Consider the following 22,674-nt stretch of genomic DNA (forward strand, 5'->3'; position numbering starts at 1 on the left):
TTTTTTTTCTGCAGCTCACTACTCCGTTACTTCCACATAGGCTTATTTCAGCTGCAGAACTCTTCCATGGCTCACTCCTGCAACTTCTTCATTCTCCTTTCTATTTCTAGTTTAGTCCTCAAAGGCATTTAGATAAGCCTTTGTACCTGAGCTGTTCAGCAACAAATTCTGACAACAGACATTTTAAAGCATCATCCATGTTAAATTGTTTTAACTACTTTTTAGCTTAATTCAGCTGTTGCATCATTTTTAGCCAATTACTTGCCTTCTAAAGGGCTCTAAGTTTGCCTGAAAGACTTCAACAGATTCTAAAAGAAACTATTCAGTTTTACCTTTGCCCTTGATATCAGTCCTAGAACCGGAACTGCCAACTGTCAACTACCTCTGTACGTAGAGCCAGTGGATAGCACATTAGTCCTTAGTTTGATAATGCTGCCACTGTAGGAGCCCACCCCCCCTTTTTTTTTTCCTTCCAACTCACCTTAAGGATTGCAAACTACTTATGAATGTAACTATTTTCCAAGAAAATACAGTATTTTCTGTGTGGATTAAATAGTTGTTCTAGCTTGTAACTAAGTTGTCTGCAAAAAACAATTCTTCCTCCACCAAAACAATCTACTCTGTGCGCAACAATGATACTGGAAGCTGCAGCCAAAACAAAAGTTAGCTGGACAAAATAATGCAGGACAAGCATGGATTAGATCATCCCACAGAGTGAATGGAATGATTTCAGACATTTTTTTCCCCAGTAATAGCCCAACATTTTATTCACAGACAAGCAATTTAAAACAAGCTCAGATTTTTGCAATAGGAACAGGGTGTAGTAACCCAACAGATGTACTTACTTAGTTACGTTTAACTGAGAAGGGTCACACAAGTTCGTATGTAGGGAAGTCCCTGTTCCTCCCCCCAAAAGAAAATGCAGTCCAGTTTTAACAATTGAGGGCTTGTGTTCCAAGATCCTGCTGCTAAATCTAGAATGCAGCAAGACTAACTTGACACTGCTGTCTCTTTAGGAAACAAAGAGAAACAAAAAAAATTTAAAATCCCATTTGGGATTATGCAAGTTCAAAGCAATTTCACACAGTCTGTAAGGTCCCACTCCAAATCCAAGTGCACTTTCCACATTAGGACTTAGTTTCCTAACACTTGACTTCAGATTGCTTCAGCTTGAAACCCTTGATCTTGGTTATCACTAATTCAGATTATTGCTAAAAATACAAACAACAAAACCTTTTATTTATTTCTAAGACAATACAACAATCAATCAGAGGTGTATTTCTCCAACACTGTTCAAGGTATTGGTTTCACCACACACTCATGCCTTACTGGACTTACTACTTGTAAAGTTAAGAAAGATTATAGTAGTTGGTTTAAGTACATTGACTTCATACCTGGAACATGAGCCATAGCAGTGATTAGACTTCAGACTGTGAAAAAAAAAAAATCAGACCTGGAGCACTAACAGACATCCATTGATACAACCTGTATTAAACATTGTGGCTATAACTGCAGTAAACAAAAAGGACTGCACATCTACCATAATCAAGTGACCTGTTTCTCCCGCTCCTCGTCTTATCTTTCAAGATTAAGTTAATTAAAAACAGAGCAGAAAATAGGTTAGACTAAAAAGAGAAACTTGTTTATATAACAGAAAGGTAAGTTACTTCCCAACTGCGTTAAGGCAAGCAGTTATCCACAGAAACACAGTAATCTGCAGAGGGAAAATGCACACCCTGCAACTGTTTAAACCAGAGGATGCAGCATTTGCTTCAGGAAGTCACACAGAAAAAGCCAGAAATCTTGATCTCTTTACAACCAAATTTAAGGTCCAGATGATGCTAACAGTCACTGTCAGATTTAACTGCTACATAAACCTCCCTCCTGAGGCTGAGCCCTGAAAGGCACTGAGACCAAGTCCCTTTATTTCACTTTACTGGAATATGAAAAGCTGTAACTGTATTTATTACCCACAGCATCTCTTCAGTAAGTTGGTAAATGATCTTTCTTACCAAATCCAGAAGATCTAGGAGACTGCTTAAACAACAAGCAGTGCGATTCTCATGCTTGGTAGGGGTTTGGACCATCATAAAATGAAGTTCAGAAGCTCAAATTAAATCTGTGCTTGGCACACACACGCTGAACAGCCACTCCGCCAATTCTCACAGCACAATCAGCCATTGCAGGGCATGGCAGCTCTTCGACAGCTTACCAGACATTTGCAGTCTTCATTCAGAATGCACAGCTACGTACTCTTGAGTACAGATAAAATGTCAAACTGAAGCATTGCAGGTATTCATAATCTATTTAATAGTGGGACACCAAAGAAGTACTACACATTTTTCTTGAGCACATATTAGATTTTGATTTAAGCAATTGCAATGGATGCAGGAATTTCTCAAAAATAGTCTTCTATATTCTACAATCCAGTTTACTGTATCAGTCTAGTAAGTCATATCATGATACACTGTTTGTGCTAACTGGTCCGATAGTCTGATCTTTAGCAAAGCATCCTTCCCCTTCCTCCACCCCCCGAAAATGTTGACAAAATTCAGCCAAATTTTAAAAAATTACTGTACGACTTATTTTAGACTCTTTTGCTGACCTAAACACAATGGGAGCTACCAGTTACACACAGCTTATGAACGATGTTGCGTTTTAATTCTGAAAATCTTCATGCTGATACAATAAAATGTTTTATACAGCAATCAATTTTTAATGCTTTATTCATTGATTAAAAGAATATACATTTAACATAAACCATACAACATCAGTCATCAATTCAAACATTCAGCTGGTTTCCTTACATTTTCTGTCAGGAGGTTTTTTTTTTTAATCTGATCACATTTATAAGATAAAATCTCACCACATCTGGCATATACACACACTGTGCCAGTGGATTCACTCTACTGATGTACATATAAAATCCGCATGGTATGTGCTCACTGGAGACAAAACAGCGCACACCTGTCAAAAGGTCATTTTAATATAAGATGGTAAAACCATTTGTAAAACACATATAAACTTTTTCCATAAATAGAATCATATCTGGACATCTGTTGCATAAATTGTGTTTTCCAAAGCTTACAATATAGCAGCCAGGTCTCAGCACTGCTGGGCACCCACGTTGGCCACTTACTTTATTATTGCAGACTGTCCTTTAAACATTAAATGCACAACATTCGTACCACTTAAAACTGGGGTCAGGTGGAAGTCTCACAGAGACCACGTCTGTACCGCGGTTGCCCTGAAACAGTTAAGTCGGCTTTTAAAGCCTCTCAGATATAACAAGATTTTAAAACATACTTCATGGAATGTTCTTCATGCATCATAGCAGCTCATACCTGTGATAGAACAAGCTTTGTATTTGTTTCCTTTCCTTCCTTTACATTCACTATTCACAGTGAAACAGGTGCATGTTTGTTAAGAGTTCTGAGGTTGCTGACTGAGCCACAGCACAGCTGTGTACCACAGGTCGAAATTCGACCTTATATATTACAATCTAGCAGTATCTGGCTGGCCAAAAGTTGGCCTGCCCCTGCCAGCATGTGGGCACTTCTTCGTTTTTAATCTATTCTTTGGCAGCTGACACAGGCGCTGACAGAGAAAATCCAGTGACTTGGTTGCTAGGGATTTCACGACTAATGTTTGTTTGCAGGTGTATACCTTTGTATTGAAGTCTTCACTGTTATGTTTTTACCTCATCAGAGTGCACATTCTTGCTTTTTTTCTTTTAAACTTTGGCCCAAAGCTAACTTTTAAGGAAGATGACATAGCATGAGAATAAACGAGGAGGAGTTTGCAAAGAACCCAAAAGACTACAGCTTATGGAGTGAGTCTGTAAGTGCAAGTACCTGAAAAGCTAGTGTTGCACACCACCGCTTAACAGCTGAGAAAAGCTGAGAATGGTAGTTAAGTCATGCTTCAGAATCCGCATGTGAAATAAAGCAAGGTGAGAGTCTTAAAATGAACAGCCCTGGATAGACTTCTCTTCCTTTAAGCCTATTATTAAGTAGCATGCTACCAGATTAAGCACACAATGACAGCACAGAAATCCACTGGGCTATGGATATGGGTATTAAAAGAGTTGGCTCCTGAGCACGGAACTCCGATATAATAGTAAAATCATTCAAAATGCAGTTAATAAAAGTAAAGTTAGCCGGCAACCTCAGACAGCCTTTGGCTGTATCTCTGTAAGGTTTGGTAGACAAGTCCATTAACCGTGAAAACCCTAAACACTGCCACTTTCAGCTTCTAAACCAATACCCGACTACGTTCTTTGATCAAGAAGTAGAATACACATATATAACTCTATATAGCTAATACTGATTAAACACAGCACAAAAGGGGTTAATTCACGCTACTGAAAAAAACATAATAGGACCCTATTTGCATATGTAACCACAGGAATTGTAAATAAGGAGCTAAATGCCTTCACTGAAGCTTTGCATCTCTCTGTAAAAGTGACGGGTTGGCTCAGTGAAGACACTGAGCAGCTCTATGTCCATGACTGCGTGCCAAGGTCGACCCAATCCGAGAGATACTTGCTCAATGAGATTGTGTACTGGATCCACATCCTGATCAGCCAGTTCTCCTTGGTCAAAATCAATGCTTTCTTCGGTGACTTCCAGAACTTTCAGGTCAGAGCCACGAAGACGAGCAATTGCTATAAGATTATGAGCCCAAACTGTGTAACCTACAGGGGAAAAAAAAAAAAAAAAAAAAAAAAAAAAGTAAGTTGCTCTGTCATTTTGCTACAAGGCGTTTTTTTTACTGAAGTACTTAATACCAGACCATCTCAACATCCTTCCCAACCTATTTTATAATCTTCCATCTGGCAGAACCCCCCTACAGCCTTTTTTTTTTTTTTTTTGGTTGCAAGTGGTAAAACCCCATTTTATATTCTGAATAAGGAAGTATCAAAAATATTTCAGGTAGTTTGACCAATCTTTTCACCATTTGTAGAAAAGTGGACTTCTTTACTCCAAGTTAAGTTATATCTACAATTTCAGACCTCCTATGACCTACTTCATAATATAAATAAATAGAATGAAAAAAGTGAGTAATCAATTATTTTAAGCGAATGTATAAAAGGACTGTTTTAAAACTGTGCTTGCGCTAGAAAAAAAAAATCTGAAGTTTGCTTTTGTTGCATTAGAGGTAGACTTAAAAAAAAAAAACAACCAAGCAACCCCCAAATAAAACAAACTAACAAAAAAATCCAACACACATAAACCAGAAGCCTCTCCAGGAAATACGACACACCAGTATTAAAACAAACAAACAAACAAAAAAACTACATATATCTTGTTATTCTATCTGAAAATAAATGTAATTACAAAGCTTCCCTCTCTTCCCATTATTGTATATTGGCATCCCTCTTTAAAAGCACCTACTCCCCAGTTACCTGTTAGGTTTCTGTACCCTGGCTAAGGCAAATGCTGAGCTCCTCTTTATTCAGATGGAAGCCACAGATGATCTAGGAACTTCCCTTTCTGGGAGCTCTGCCAAGTCAGCCCTTCCATTGCAAAATGAAAGGCTCATTTCTGCCTTCATCATCATTCTCACAGGTGCTAAGCCTCTTGGTGAGATACCCACTTAGAGTCCAAGTAAGGCTGCAGTTTGCACAGTATCTGAACCGGGAAAGTTAAGCTGCTGAGAAATAAAAACTAACCGTGGTTTGGTCTTCAACAATGCACTTAACATCCTCTACATCATAATGTATCAAAATAAGACAGCTAGTTAAAGAATTAAGAAAACTGATGTTAAAGTAATTAAGAAAGGAGAATGTTTCATTCTGTTTTCTTTTACTTTTTCCTACTGTTTGTCTCTAAGGTTTCCTGTAAATAGATTGCTCAGGGTAGGTTTTCAACAAAGAAGCCTGCACACATCTGTATGGCTCATTTCTGGTATATTAGCCATTAGGAATGCACAAATTCCCACAATTTTCATCTGCTGATACTTCACCACCAGCACAACTGTCCACAGAAGATGAAGCTGTCAATAAGGCTGTAAGACATTAAACCCAATGGAAAATTCCACCTGTGCACTGACACTCCCCTATCAGGATTTGAAGGAGCTCACAACACTTTCCAGTTATCTTGATCGTAAAGGAATTTACTAAAGAAATCCTTGACAGAAAGTGCAAGAATAAAGGGAACAAAAACTGCGGTTAAGTCCCCTGTACCATCCTTGTGGTTCAGGTGTATGGCTTTTGCTATAACTTTTCAAGGTCAGATGGTACAATCATCTTATTCTCAACCTAATCTCATTTTAAATTAACTATCTTTTCAAAAGTTTTGCCTGAAGTTTCTCAGTAACCTTCCAGCAGCCAAAAAGCTCTGCCCACCTGAAGTATTCAGAGGTAAGAGGGAATGATCACTTTACCACAAGTATCACTGAACAACAAATTCACCATGGGCAGCACCATAATTTGTTTTTCCTTGCTAGTAAAAATTTCAACTTTAGTTTTGCTCATGGACAGAATAAAACTGAGCATCTCATAGGTAACACAGTATGCTTACAACACAAAGTCTTGAAAATCCACATGAAGTGTCCTTCTCTTAAAGAGGAATGGAAAAATAAAAAAAAAAAGCCTTCAACCCCCATAGATGGGCTGTGCTTTTTATTCACAGTGCCAGATCATACCACTCTGATTATCCTACTGTCTCCATCTCATCCCAAATGACCACACACTCTTCACACCCTTCCTTCATTCTGCAAGGATGTATTTAATATCCTTCAGTCAGCTCTCCTCTGCTCCTGAAGATGCTACCCTGGTGGAAAGATCATACTACTTTCCAGAGAAGACAGAAGAGAATCTCAAGGCACCCCAGGAAAAGAGTGTCCTTAAGGTATGTTTTTCCTCTCCTCTTTTGGTCAGTGACAAGTGGCAGCCAAAACTACATGTAAATCAAAGCCTTTTTCAGAGCAAACAAATAGCAAAAGAGGGAAAACAAACAAACAAAAAAAGAGTATTGGAAACCGAGTAACAGCCACTTCAGGAAACAGAAGAAACCTGAGCACTTACATATAAAATGAATTATGGCACCTTGAACAAAACCACCATTTTTTCCTAAAGGAAGCTTGATAGTATCGTGAAGAATATGACAAGTGGAGCCAGAAACCATTATCTGGTAAACCTCAGAAAATACAAGCATGAGGCTAAGATGCTGTACTGAAGCATCACAGCATTCTGTATCTTTCTTCCTAGTCATGTTGTTCTCACAGTTGCTACTCCAGAAGAAAGATGCTTAAGCTATAGTATCAGAGCAGTCATATTCACAGCTTAAAAAAGACCAGGAGGCATTTATAAGCAGCTTAACTAGCTTCTGCTGCAAGGAGGGGAGAAAGGAAGGGGAAAGAATCTGAATCCAAACATCAGAGCAAGGGTGATATTTGGCCATGCTCTCCCCCAAGTATACACAGCATCTCTCCAAAGAGGATGCGGCAACAACTGTTTGCTAGACAGAATTGTAGAAGGCATTTGCTTTCCCAATGCTCTGCACAGACCAATACCTTCTACTGAATAGACATGCACTGACATTAGACACTTACACTAGCTTATGTTCAGGTATTTTACCATCTTTTTAAGTTTAGATAAAGGACTTCCCTGCAGTAGGAGGATAATTTAAGGTAACACCTTGGGGGGTGGGGTGGGGGTGTGTGGTTTTTTGTTTGTTTGTTTTAAAGGTCCTCAAACTTGTATCCAAATGTTAAAAGAAACTGCTAAAATCCACATTTAGAGTGGTAAGGTCACCTGCCAGTATCCAAAATCTGTCAGACCTGGAAACTATAAAGGAGAGGCAGCTGAATTGATTCCCTCCCCCCGCAATGATTTTTCAATAGAAGACAGTGGAAAATTTTTTTCTACCAAATACAGCAGGACCTTCTGATTTTAACCAATGGAAATCTGAATACTGCTGAAGTTCTCTCCTGTTTGTGCTGAATGACTTACTCCCCCATGCAGTCTGAGGAAATGCATTCATTCTTATGCAACACAATACAGAGTCATCACTTAACTCCTTCACGTATCGGCAAACTTGGTCTTGGTAAGCTGATTCCAGCACAAACAAAAAGAACTATTCTGCACTATTTCAGTTTCAGTAGCCTTAAAATTTGCCAAAAAACTGTAACTTCTAGTGAGTACTGTACTGATGACAGAGCTGAATACAAATGCACATTTTTTTTTTTTATTTGCAATTATATGGCAAATAAATAGGTGGGATAAACCTAGCTCTAGTATTACTGGTGAAACCAATGCACTCGGTGAGGCAACCTCCTCCACATTGTATTTTTCAGTCTTCATCTGCTGGCAAAGTCCTACCAAACTGGAAACAGACTTCCTCCCCTCAGCCTTGGGGCACTTAACCCATGTTATTTACAAACAGGAAGCACAATCATCTAATATTGCCAGCATATGAGCTCACAGTAAACCAGCAAATGTTTTCAGTGTTCACATTCACATAACCAGCCACTTGGCGGAACTTGCACAGCGCAGACCACTTTCAGGATAAGCCTCCTGGAATGCTCAGTTCTTAGTTATCCTTGTTTCTGTGTGACTATGTGACTTCTCAACAGAAGTTATTAAGCTACAAGTATGTTTAGAACTCATAGACAATAAACGCCTTCCTATTTTCAAACATGAAAATACCAGTATAAGGTACAACAGCATGTGCAGCAGACTCTTGAACAGCACTCCACTAAAGCACATTATGATTAGAAAGGCTGAAGTGTTGCATTTCAAAGTCATGTACTATGCCCATGCAATGTATTACCTACCATGAACAGCTAGGAGAGACAGTCTTGTGCACCTCCAGGCTAATAAGACAAGTGGATCTTCATTCCGGTTGTCGCTAAGATCTGGGAAGCCAGACATATCTATCACATCATTCATTAGTATAAAATGAGTGAGGAACTTGTCATACTGCCTGGATATGAGGTCAACAACAGCCCCTGAAACACAAGTGATGTAGCTGTCAAAATGAATCCTCTCTAGGGGGATACTGGGCTTAAGAATCCTTAGCATATCATCACTCTTGACATCAAAAGCCATTATATAGACCCGAAGATTAGTGCTGTTGCGAGTCAGCGCCTTCCAATTCTCATCTTCTGGCATACTGTCCAATGACTTGTGCATTATGGAAACACTGTGGACCAGGAGAGACAGTCGATGCAAAGGCACATGGTTGCTGTCAGCCAGGACTCTTGCCATTTCAGCTGTAAAATCACAGAAATCCAAAGCGAGCGAACGCAGATTCACAAAGCGCTCCAATTCAACTGCAGTGATAAGAGTGGTATTACCAGGGATGTGGTTGTCCAATAAGCTCAGATGTTCCATGCTGTTGGCTATGGGGTTTGATAAGGAGGACAATGATGTGGGAGTTACTATTTGCAGCATAAACCCACAAGACAGCCATTTCAATTGCCTGCTATTGCCTAATATCTCTTCAAACAGCTGTTGTATTCTGCAAGTAAACAAAACAGACAATGATCCTATTAAACATGGTTTAGTCTTACCAATTGCATTACCAGTCTATTTTTTTTTATTTGAGAATTATTCTTCTTTCATTGATGGCCTTATTCTGCAGGAAGGTGCTATTATTACGATTCTTGTGAACTACAAATATTAGAACTTGACTCTGCAGACCTCCCACAGCAATTTAACCTTCACCGCACTTAAAAGGTTAAAATAAACTATCTTGAGAAAATTATGTACTTTGTCTTTCAAAAACACTGGCACACTATGAACCTTCATTTCATGTATTTCTCAGCATGTATTTAACACCCTCCTACATATATTTTAAGGTTATGCAAATAAGAAAACCTGTAATGCTTTTAAAACAGAGTTCTTGTTTTTAAAAACAGCTTCTTATATTGGCTACCCTCTCCAGAACTGCAAATTCAATATGGAAAAAACCTGTCATTTTCAGTGAAAGGCTGCAGAAACTTGACTTTGAGCATAAGTTAGAATGATCTGAAATTACTTGCTTGACTTTGCTCATTAAAGGGTAAAGAACAAACATGTAAGAAGATCCTTTAAATAACTCTGAATGTTCAGCTAACTGGACTTTCAGGTGTCAACAGGTTTAAGTTTTACCAAAACAACCTGGACCTGGTAACATTTCAATTTCAGATTATCAGTGCCAGATGATTCTGGCACTGCCAGAATCCTCATGCCATTTATTACACTGCATGATTACTATCCACCACTTCTGATGCATGCCACCTCTGCTACCCCTTTATTTTTTTAATGAAGGGATGTTCTTTAAGTTAGATATTTAATTCTGGAAGGCAACAGAAGCATTTTCAGATAAGATTTTGAATACTAAATTCAAATAGTACAGTCAAACTCTACAAGCTTTCTCCAAGTAAGTATTTTTCCAGTCTTCATCCCACAGCCGCTAAGGCCAAAAGAGTTCTCCTGCCCAAATGACAAGTGTTCTTTGAGCACATACATTCTAGGACACGCGTAGATGAGAGTTTGATCTCAAACCCTGGTCAGCCAGAAGGAAAGAACAGCATTTAAGGGAAGCAGTCGAGCCAGGCTTGAAATGCCAAGAAATAAGATGTAAACACCTCCAGTACAAAATCAGCAGAAATCTTTGTGCCTCAAATCAGGTAATGTTTTGCAAGAATCACTTTTTCCTTTATTGTTATGGATATCTGTATACTTTATACATCTAAGCAAAACAATTTTACAAAGTTATTATTCTCATGCACATATCTTTAATCAAGATAATGTCCAGGCAAAATTAAAGGCTTATTTAGCCCAGTACCCTGACTGACAGCAGAGAAACACTAATGCCTTAAGAAGTGCGACAGAACAAGGAAAGCACATATCTCCGTAGTTTCCAGAAATTTGTAACTCAGACCTCCTGACCCAGAGGTGGCTTTCTGTGTTTAGTAACGCTCAGGGACCTCACTTCCACAAATTTATCCAGGCTCCTCTTTGAGCCAAGTAAGCTTTCAGCAACTGTAACATCCAATAATAAAGAACTCTGCAGTGCAATTCCCCTCTCTTCTTGCTTGCTCTGAACCTGTCACCTACTACCTTTGATGCCCCATAATCCTTCTGTTGAAATAAAGTTAAAAGAGCAATCCTTATGCATCCTCTCCCTCCGCAAACACTTTATTCATCCTCTCCCTTGTCTGCATGTGCTTTCTTCCTTCTCCTAAGAATGTACTGGGTTTGCAAGGCCTGACTTCTCTTTGTAAGTGGAAAAGTTGGTGTGGTCATTGTATTTATCTATTATACACCTCAGAATAGTTCCCAAGGTTTTGCCTAGTATAGTCATCAGGTTTAAAGACTTCAGTTTTTCCAGATCTTCTCGGAATAATTTTTTTTTAAACTGAGGACTGGCAACTGCGACACAAATTAAACACAGTTTTAAACAACAGGTCAAGAGTCACAGATAATATAGTTTTGCTATTTTAATCCTAAATTCTTTTACAGTTCAGATGAGCCCTGTTTGATCCTGGCAATGTTTGTTTCACAATTATTCCTGTCAATGCTTAAATGAAGGCAGATTCTCTGACAATCTCCCCCCCAAAAAAGGTTCTACCACAGGAACCTCTCTAATGTCTTCCAATGAAGAGACTCTTCCCTCCCCCCTCTCACCATACAAATCTACAAAAGGTGCTGTAATGGTTGCAGCAATGGTAGAATTTCTTTTGTAATAGTCCAAGGAGTCAATCTTAATAGTGCTTGTAATATTCTACAGAACAATTGAAAAGATGACAAATCAATTTTGAGATGCTCAGTAGAAAACTACCATCTATATACCTCACTGCACTAAAAATCTCTTTAAGTTGTGCTTCTGACACAACTTAAACATCTAAGCTTAGAAGAGTACTGTTCTAGTGCTCACACAACTTAAAAGAAACATGACAAAGAACTCTGCAGCTGTAGGGCGGGTTTCCTCCCCTGTGGGAATTGCACTAAATTTTTTAAAAAAGAGAGATACTTATTTAATGCTACCTACACATCAACTTTTTAGTGCTAGCACTTAAGTATTTATACAAGTATTTAGATTTGTGCTGATAGTCTACCAATTCATAGGTCCTAAGAAAACTGTCCAGCCACCTTCCTCCAGATCTTTGCCAATTTAATAAAAAGATATCAAACATGTCAATAGAGAATATTTAATAGTGATCACTTCTGGATTGTTTTTAATACCTGCTTTATGTAAGGCCAGACAGGAAGCACAATATAAACCATATGCCATTAGTTTTCACATATTTCAAATAAATTTTTCAAACACCGTAACAGGGGTTTTTCTTCCCCTGCAAATTCTTGCGCACATCCTATTTTTCCTAAATACACTGCACCTAACCGGAGTTTGCAAAAATAGTTTGAACTGTGTTCTAAAAATTTAGACACATGAAGTGAATTCTTGGGAATTAACACCTACTTGATTATCATACTAACTTTTACTTCAACTGCCTAGAATGTAGTACAACATTTATCCTAACTTACACACAGTTATCTTAAAGTCGCTTATAAAGCGTTTAAGCATGGTTTAGTAAGTATAACACAAAATACAAGCAGAGCTCAGCACACGCAAGAAAGTAACATAACCTAGTGATGCCTCAACAAGCGTACTTTATCAGTCCCCTGTGCTCCCTGTAAGCAGCAATTATGGGATGCTCACCATCAACCTGAAACCTACAAATGATCATACTGGAACAAACTATTTAAAAATAAAAAACTCAAAATAAATTACTTTCACAACTAATGCCCCAAATGGTGCTTTCAGCCAGAGGACAGACCAAAGCCTGACTAGACAGGCTGAGTTACTGTTTAAGCCCAAAAAACAGTCCTGACCCATAAGTACTGAAGCACATCACTGGCCCTGGACAGGAAACAAACATATTACTAAGGTCCATATGGAGCCTATTTGTTTAATTAAAGACTATCAATCAAAATGTTTTGTTTAATAACAGAGGCTAAACTGGTTCTTTGGGAAACCAAACTATGTGAACCACACAGATCAGATCAATCATGGGAAGCAGATTTCAGAAAGCCAAAATTTTAAACAACTGCCTTTTGTTCAACTCAAGACAAATGTATTGTGTACACTGAGCTTCCCAACAGTAATGAACTAAGTTGTAAAGAGAATTTTAGAAAGTAACCAGGGACACATATGCTATACAGAAAAAGAACCAGCAATACAAACCCATTCTGACCACTGCAAAAGTACATTTTTGAAAACACCATCCAAAGACTCCTCTCCCTCAGAACAACCCTTACTCTTAACCTGGAGAAGCATCCTAATGGTTCTGTGCTAGCTGAGATTTCACCCACAGTCTGCTACACCCAGCTCAATGCTACGGACTTAAGAATTGTCACATTTTCTCCCCTGACTGCTTTAATTGCAGGAAGTTCCTGAAACAGCTAGTAAGGTTTATCACCATACCGGTTCCAAAAATCCTCAGCTACCAACAACATTGTCTCCAAAGGCTGCTCAGTATCTTTCAGCATTAGTTATCAGTATCCGTGTTTTGCAGCTTACCTGATGCAAATCCCAAGTGCAAAAGACAAGACTAAGGAGCCATAAAGATTTACTTTCTGAAGTAAATCTGCTGCTAGTGCTGATGAACTTGAGAACACCAAATAAAACACTGCCAGCTTCCCTTTAATTTAGAAAAGGACTAGCAGGTCCCAAATACGTTGTTTTATTCTAGAAAAAAAAAAACCAAACACCAAAACCAAACAAGAGGTAGCATTTACTTGCTCGTTCCAAAATGTGCAAAGGTCAATATTCACCAAAAAGACTAACTTCAAATTAGACAATGAGTTTTGAACGGTTTATGGCTCTGAAATGTGCACACTTATTTTTGTTATTTGTTTGAAGAAAAGTTTAACCATGCACTCAGCTGAGTAAACATCTGCTTAGATGGCTCTCTTCAAGCCCCTTGGCAAAGGTTTGATTATGTATTTATGTTTCCACAACAAAGGATATGAAAAACAGGAGCTTTTACCTGCACACAAAGCTACAGTACATATGTTAAATAGAATCCCAAATTGCTCTAAGTTCTGCATTCTAAGCATAATGGATGACAAAGACACAGTATGTGACACACATCTATATTTGCACTGTTTTGCAAATTTACCTCAGGACCAAACATTTAGTTCAATGGTTGTGTTCACATACATACATTGACCTGATAATATACCTACACTAGTTCTAAAACCACTCTAAAGAAATAATAGTAAAGATCTAGAGTGGCTGTACTCATTCCACTCCCAAGCTACCGGGAGAAAGATGTTTAAACTGACACAAATTAAAATGATGGTATTCAGGCTTTATCTACATGGAAAGTTTTAGCAAAACTGCTAAAATAGTTAACTTAGCATCAATCCCTCTGTGGTAATTTATTCCAGAAGTCAGTAGCTTTTTACATTGTAATTAACCTTTTCCAAAGAAGAACAACTAGCTATTCTGATCATAAACATTGAAGGACTGCATGGTAATGTAATTAAGGCAAGCTAAAATACACCTCTGAACTAAACAAGCACATTGTGAGCTATGATCTTCCAGGAATTCTGCAAATACATAACCTAGTTTTGAGATGCAACTTGAAATAAGTTGTTTGTGTTCATGTTCTCTTTCAAGTTTACTTGCTACATGTTCTCAATTCTTGTGAAATACAACAGACTACTTCCTTTTCTCATTTTTTCATGTACAGCAATAGTAGAGGTGCTGGTAACAACTCCCCATCCCTCCTCCCCCTTTTGTGCCATTAACATAATATTGTTTCTAGAACACAATGAAAAGAGGAAAGAAAGGATTCTCACCCTGCTGAGAAGGGAAAAAGAAAAAGCCACAAACCCAGACTACTTCATGTAAATAGTAGGAACAGAAATCAGCTCAATTTAAGAAATTAGATTCTCATCCTATTAAAAAACTTAAAGCTTTCTCAGTCATGTATTTCAGGCATGAAAATCTGTGTTGTTATCTGTTTTTATTATTTTAATGTATTTGATAATTTACAAATATAACTTACTGCTTAATCTTCTTGCCATCAGGGTCAACCTTACCGAGGTATGTATTTGATATACTTCCATGTTGCTGCAGAATGCTTATATCCCCAAAGAGACTTAACTTCTGGAGGTTCCTATGAAACGACAAAATAAAAAGCAATCTGTACACAAAATTAAAACACTGTGACGAATCATTCTGGATAAGACAAACACAGGCAATAAGAACACATTATTAAATGGAACACGTAGTCTTTTTTGGGAAACATCCTACTGTCCTGGAATACAGGCACACATGCAACTACAGAAAATGAGACTGAAGTATAAAGGGGAAGAAGACTACACAAACTGCTGAATCCAGCTGTAAAAGCAAATGCCAGTTTTCAGTTACCATAGGAGTATTTTCAGCAGGCCAGCACCATGAAGAAAACTTTTAGCAGTGCTTTCATGCATTTTTTAATCCTTGGAACATGTGTGTTAAGCATCACAGATGAAAACATCAAATACCTGTTCCTTTTAACATTTAACACTGCATTTAATGCCCAAGTAGAATGCAACCACAAACAACCCTGTCTGAGCACTTATGTACTGCAGCTAGGTTACGAATGGGAGCCCAAACCTGCCACAATCGAGGCAACGCAAACCTCAGACAGGAAAAGCAAAAGCTCCCCACACCCTAATCAGTGTCTAATTTCTGTTGTATTAAAGTAGGGGAATCTGTTCTAAAATTTCCCATCAGTGACCAGAAGAGGGTTAGTGATCCACCATGACACACAATTTTAACTTTTAGAAGGGATACCAAAAAAGAAGTGAAAGGAGAACCTTTAAGTTCGTGCTGGACATGACTCGGTGTGCTAGACAGTCAGTTTTCCTTTCCCTAGTACAGTTTATTTCTCTGACTTGCATCTTTTCTATTCCTAAAAAAGATCAAGCAAGATATACAAAAATGACTGCAGTTTTAGAGTAGCTGTGTGGCATTTACTTTTAAGATTTTTATTTTTTTAACTGACTAAGTTTTGGGTCAACATTTTTTTATTTATACATGCTGTAAATTAGATTTACTCCTAACATGCAAGGACTAGTCTGCACTTGATAATTAACATGGCAGAAACTCCAGTTTAATCACAAATGGATACATGAGTTAAATTCACCTTAAACGGTAGATGTCAATTAACCTGTAGCTGACAATTAAGTGAGTCACATAAATCCTTATTTCTGCTGGCTTACAAATCATATGCTAATATTTCAGATCAGTTTTGAGGAAAATGCAATACAGTTACAATGCTCAAAGCATAGGGAAGCTCTGGTGCCAGTTCACTACTTCCACAGTATGAGCTGATATTCTACCAAGAGGAGAGGGGAAAAAACCAGTATCAAGTAGTCAAGTTTTACATTTTTTAAGTATGAATTGCAGCCTGTAATTGGTATCTACCAGAAATCATAATTTACCTGTTTTGAAGTTCCTGTATTCAATAACCATACACTAGAAGTCTATCCACTGTTCCACCTGCTACTTTTATTCTATAGGTGAACAACAACTTAATAGCAAGATCCACAAGCTTCATATTGAGTCAGACAAATACTGGAGCAAAATACCTAGATTTTACAACTGTTTCAGAAATTCTAACAATTTAATATTTAAACTTTTAAGTACATGACTACTATACTGATGATACATTAATATAAATGGAGCCCTGACCACATGCTCAATATTCTTAGAAATCTGACTAAGACAATGCCTGATCATACTGAAGAATAAGCTTGGCAGGGAAATCTGAAGACCCTGGCACCACCACCAAGAGTATTTCAGGCTCTTCTTTCCTCAAAAGCTGTAAGACATAGTCTGGTATGACAGGGAAAGCAGCAGAAACCTCCACCTGGTGTACAGGCAGTGTTCACAACCAATGCTGTAACTAAGCTTTTATCTTCTGATCTCAGTGACTTAATTCTCAGAGCCAAGAGGCAAAATGCAATCTTCAGAACAATTGTGAATCACCTGCATATGCACATCGCAAAGTCGTGTTTGTGCTACTCATACCCCCAGTGAATGCTACAGTAGACAAGCATTAATTTTAGAGCCACCAAACTACAGGACACATAAAACACTACTTACTAGTATCTCACGCATTTTTACTACAGCTATTTGACTGCCATTTCATGCGATACAGAGACACACGGAAAAGTTCTCTGCCTCAAAACTTAAGCAATGAAAACATCCAATTATTTTTCCATTCACAGCACAGTTATTACCATCAACAAATCTGATCACAGTTCAACACAATATTAGACTTTTGCTACTGTTTGCAGTCATACAATCTCTACGGCATTCAGCTCACATCTTTATTTCAGAGAGCTAGTAAAGTGATTGTTATTTAAATAGAATTATTTAGAAGTTAATTGTCACCTTTTGCTAAAAGCCATAATGGCATCTTAATCCTATGTACTACCCATACATACAGCTGGGGAAAAAACATGTGTTTTGGGGGGATTTCTAAACCATTTATTTTCCACTAGCTCAACAAGCATACTGAAAATAATAAGCTTCTTACTAGGCTCCATCTTCAGTTTTGGTTGGTCTTTTTGAACACCCAATGAAAAGAGAACAAAATGGCCTTGCTTACATTCAACATGAACAAAGTGGTAAGGCACATATTGTGTTATTTTACTAGTTTTTGCCAGTTTCAGCTGCCTGCTCAGACCAATAGAAGAGAGTAATTAGAAAACCTCAAATACAGATGCAGTCTACTGTTTTGAGCAATTCACCAGGTTTTGGCAACTCCAAGACAGATACCATACTTCACCAAGATACCACAGTTTTACTCTAAGCTGCATTTTTATTTCCACAGCAAAGATCAAACAAGTCACACAAATTAACGTACTGCAGGGGAAAGAGGAGGGGAATCACTGCCTTCCTATCTTCCTTTGTAGTCAGTTAGAGGAGAGACCGTACTTTGGGATTTCAGCATTACATAAAAGAACACAGAATTTTCCTACTGAATGATTAGCAGTTGCTTATTAGCTGCTGTATGCACTGAAATGACTCACAGAAAGTTTGTTGCCCTCCCACCTGCCTTCCAGAACTTAGTTTTGAAAGATCAGTTTGAGAAGGCACAGATTATTGGGATCTCGTAAGAGCCAGTAAGAAACAAATTGTCCCCCCTGATGCTGCTGCAGAACATTATGCCCACCCGTGCCACTCCTTTTTTTTTTTTTTTTTTTTAATAGGGAGTAGAACATCAACTGTTTAAACAATAATATACTTTGTTATTTTGCCTTATTTACTGTCATAAACATAAAAGCTCATGGAAAAGTTACAGATCACTATAAACTCTACTTTAATACCTTTTAATTAAATAAATTACAGGTTTTTAGAGCTCATCGTGGTCCCAGTGCTATTAAAGCAATATTTTGGGACTAATATGCTGCCACCCACAAAATAAAGTTTATGGCAACTTGAGCTCTACCTCAAATATGGGACAGACCTAGAACATACCTTTTTGGATGATAACTGGCCGCCAGCAGTAATGCTTGTCAAAATATTATCAGTTGTTTTTAAACCAAGTTGCGGACAAGTAGTCACTTCCTTAATTCCATCAGGATTAGCAAAGGTCGCTCTGAAATATTTTTCTAGAGACTTAACACGCTGATTTGCTTAGAAATTGGCAATTTTATGTTGTACAGAAAGTGCTTGTATTAGCAAAAATACACATCATTCTCCTCTACCCAAGAAAGCATCTAGAAATTGCATTACTTTTAGTCATTGCTTTTCTCAGGTCCTGCAGTATTGTAAATCCTCAAGGAATTCTAGAGCCATCTAAAGTACGTTTCTTTTTCCTGCAAGGAGAGGGGTCCTCACTGTGTTGTTAAATAACAGGTTTAAAAGCCTACAACAAGATTACACAGTTAAGAAACAGCATGCCATTTGACAAAAGCAGATTTCTTCCTCCCCAGTTCTGAAGTATAAGATGGAATTTCTTTGAACTTCTCTGCCAAAAAGTTATCATAAGGGCTGACAGGAGTTATGAAAGAACCATCCTGTTTTAAACTTAATTCCAAAAGGAATGCATTTACAGTGACTCAGCCACTGGAGAAGTTAAAACCACTGCTGTTTCCATTATTTTGGAAATTACAATAGCTATCCCATGTACAATGACATATGGCAAACACAAGAAGGAATTATTAATTATCCTTGAGTTACGGATGAATAAACAGAAGCAGAGAAATAAAGTGACTAGACTGCGGTCATTCCTTAGACAAAACTAAGCATCAGGCAGGTGACAATGCCTCCAGTTTAGACATTCGGTCACCCTAAAAACTAAGCAGCGATTTGGCACATGTTAATGTTCCTTCCCACCTCGTTTCAATCTCAAAACTCTACTTAAAGAGCTAAAAACAAATGTCCTACATGCAAACTAATCAGTTATCGGCAGTTACCGTGCAAGAAAAAAACACATTAAAATAAACTAAAAACCTTGTCTGTTCAAGGGAAAAAAGGAGTCTATTCAGAAAGTAAATCTGAATAAAAGGTCAAGTGTTTAATGCAAATCCCCCCCCATTTTTTAAATGCTCATTAAAAAAAAAGCGCCTGCTGTAATAACCAGGTACCATGTGTTGCCCAGTCATACGCTATTAATTTCAAAACAAAGGAGCAGCATGCAAATGATTTGAAGACAGCAAGAAAGTACAGTAATGCAAAATCCTATCGAAGTTGGTAACTTTTCACCTCCGGCTTACCACTGAAATTATACTAATCTACCAGAGAACAGGTACCGGAGAAACAACTACTTCTATATAGTATTCTACTGCAGTCCTGCTACACTGTGCATACAGAATCTGTAAAAAGAACTTTAGAAAGCAAGTGTCCTTGTACAAGTTTCAGATAAGGCCATAGAGAATGAATCTTTTTCAAAAGAAAAAGCATACCAAAAGCCTTCTCACAATACATTTGATTTTGGCAGCCTCATACTTTAGTGAGACAGAGGGAAAAAAAAAAAAAAAAAGCATTCTAGTTTTTCCAACAAAACCCCCAGGCAACATCTCCTGCAGATACTATTTATTTTAAAATTCCAAGTCCGCGTCGTGCTATTTGTCTCAGACCAGATAATCACCAACATTGCTTTTTTCTATCACCAACGATGATTTTTCCACTTATGACACTAGCTGGATTTCCCAAAGATTCAACAGTTAACTGAAAGCTTAAAGGCAAGAGAAGAACGATCAAGACAGACGATCATGATTTGCACACCGAGGATTCACAGGGCAAGAAATAAATTAAGATAAAAGGTGAGCTGGGACCAACTAGCCGTTTCGAGAAGTAAGGTTTCTAACTCTCAACCATCGCAGTTGCACCACAGGAAGTACCTGCTGGGCACAACAGAGCAGAGGAACTGAAAGTGAGACTTCACACACTCCATTTGCATTCAACTCCAACCAACGAGGAATTACATTTAAAGCTCTCTTGCTCCAATTCAAAATAAAGAAGCAAGGAAGGCCTCAAACTACTCTCTAATCCCTCCGGAATCAAAGAGGGATGGCGTCCAGACCGTGATTCAGCTGCAGACGGTCTTCCAAAGGCCATCCACAACGTTTAATTTATCCTAAATATACCGTGAAATACTTGCAGCTTTTTTTTTTTTTCTTGATAGGCAAAGCTATATACACATAGAGGCAAAATAACATTAACCATTTCCTATCCTAAAATCTGCATGGCTTTCCAAACACATCATAACCTAATATCCTTGCTTTCCTGCCCTAGGAGCTGACTAGAGGCCATATATTAGGATATCTGATTATTATCTTTTTTTAAAGATATTTGTCTTGATCACACCCACATATGGCAAAGAGAATGCAAGTATTTTCATTTTAAAGAACTCCAACCTGAAGAATGATCTAACCTGCCACACTAAGTCTGTGAAAAAGCAGGATCTAAATACATCTTAAGCCCAAACCATAGGAAAAGGTTTCTATCATTCAAATTCAATTTGGTGAAGGAATTCCTACGGCTGAAGTATTTTTTCAATAAACAAACATGAAAAACTCTTCCTAGTTAAAACTGAGTCAAATCTCAGCTTAGCAGGTAACACAAGAGTTGGCATGAAAGCTCAGCTTCCCAACGGCAAAAAACCCTCATAGCTGGAAAGGTGGAAGTATTTTTGGGGGGCAGCACTCCATCCCTCTCCCTCCAGAAAAACACCGGTGCTGTGATTTTACCCCCCCTACTAATTTCTCATGACGTCAATTATTTTTCAATCACGCATAAGATGTCTAAAGCCCGTGCGTAGTAAGGCTTCTATTTTCAAGCGAGAACCAAATTCAAACTCCCAGCTCTCACTTGCTCCATTTGAGCTGCGTCCCCCCTCCCTTCAAGAGGACGAAGGAGTTTTTATTATTGCAGCTCTGTTTTGCATATTGACTAGCCGCTTGCCAACTAAACGCCTGCGTTTATATTCCCCATCCAACTACAGGCTATGATAAAAACGAGGCAGTTTGAAGCCGCGCGCCTCCGTTTCTGCTCAACTCGCAGCCGCAGAAACATCCACCGAGTCACCCGAGCCGGCTGCGCGGGTCTCCCCCCCCGCCCCGCCGGGCTCCGGAGGCGCAGCCCCAGCAGGAACCGGCCGGCGCGGGTCACCCACAGGCGCCGTTGCCAGCAGCGGGCGTCGCTCCGGCTCGCGGAAGCGGACGGGACGGCCGGCCGCCAGCCCCGCGCGCCTCAGGGGGGCTGCGGGGCTCCGCCTGCCGCCTCCCCTCACGCTCCCGCCGGGCGAGGCGCGGCGCGGCCCTCTCCCCCCCCGCCCGGGCCCGGCCCGGCGGCGGTACCTGTTGTTGCGGACGCTGCTCAGGACGCACAGCACCAGCTCCAGGTAGGTCCTCAGCAGCTCGAGCCAGCGCGGGCACAGCGGCGGCGCCTCCCCGTCGCCCGCCGCCGCGGCGCCCTCGCCCGCCGCCGCCGCCCCCCCTCCTCCGCCGCTGGGGTAGTTGTCGGCGGCGAACTGTACGCGCAGCTCGCGGACGAACCAGCCGCACTTGCGCATGAGGAACTCGAGGCGCGGGCGCTCGGCCGGCGAGACGCGGAGGCTGAGGCGGAGGCGCGGCCAGAGGGCCGGGTAGAAGAGGCACTCCCGCCAGTGCGAGCAGGCGGCCGAGGCCCGCAGCCGGTCGGGGCCCGCCAGGAAGGAGAAGATGTGGACCACCAGCTCGCTGGGCAGGGAGCCGGCGCCCACCGCCTCCCCGCACACCGACATGCCTGGCGCCGGCCCGAGCCCCGCTGCTGCGGCGGCGGCGGCGGCCACAGGCGGCGGCAGCGGCGGCCCCGGCCTCGCCTCCGGCTCCTGCGACAAAAACAACAACATCAATGACAAGGCGGAGGGGGCGGGCGCCGGCCGGGACGCGGCTGCTGCCGGGACGCACCACCCGCGCCGCCGCCGGGGGGGGGGGGGGGGGACGGACGACGAGGGGCGGAGCGGGCCCCTACCACCGCCCAAGAGCGGCGGGGAGGGGCGCGAGGGGGGAGAGGTGGGCCGGATCCCCACCCCGTCCGTCCGCACGGCGCCGCGTGGGCCCTACCACCGAGCCCGGCGGGGGGCGTGAACGAACACGCCGCCGAGCGCCGCGCTCTGTTCCGGCGGGGCGAGGAGAGCCGCCGCGGCGGAGGGAGGAGGAATTACCCTGCGGGGGGAATGGAACGTGCC

At 40.2% G+C, this 22,674-nt stretch overlaps 1 protein-coding gene across 1 annotated transcript; it reads right to left on the bottom strand.

Moving 5' to 3' along the window:
- Window positions 1-2,286: 2,286 nt before the first annotated feature.
- FBXO33 (F-box protein 33) lies at window positions 2,287-22,410 on the bottom strand. The gene is made up of 4 exons (XM_052782685.1): window positions 21,803-22,410; window positions 15,010-15,120; window positions 8,782-9,467; window positions 2,287-4,696 (listed from the first exon to the last, which is right to left on the bottom strand). The coding sequence occupies exons 1-4, from the start codon at window positions 22,333-22,335 to the stop codon at window positions 4,425-4,427; spliced, it is 1,602 nt and encodes a 533-aa protein (XP_052638645.1). The 5' UTR covers window positions 22,336-22,410; the 3' UTR covers window positions 2,287-4,424.
- Between the last annotated feature and the right edge of the window lie 264 nt (window positions 22,411-22,674).

The sequence above is a fragment of the Harpia harpyja genome, chromosome 3 (genome assembly GCF_026419915.1).
Source record: "Harpia harpyja isolate bHarHar1 chromosome 3, bHarHar1 primary haplotype, whole genome shotgun sequence".
In the NCBI taxonomy this organism is placed as follows: Eukaryota; Metazoa; Chordata; class Aves; order Accipitriformes; family Accipitridae; genus Harpia; species Harpia harpyja.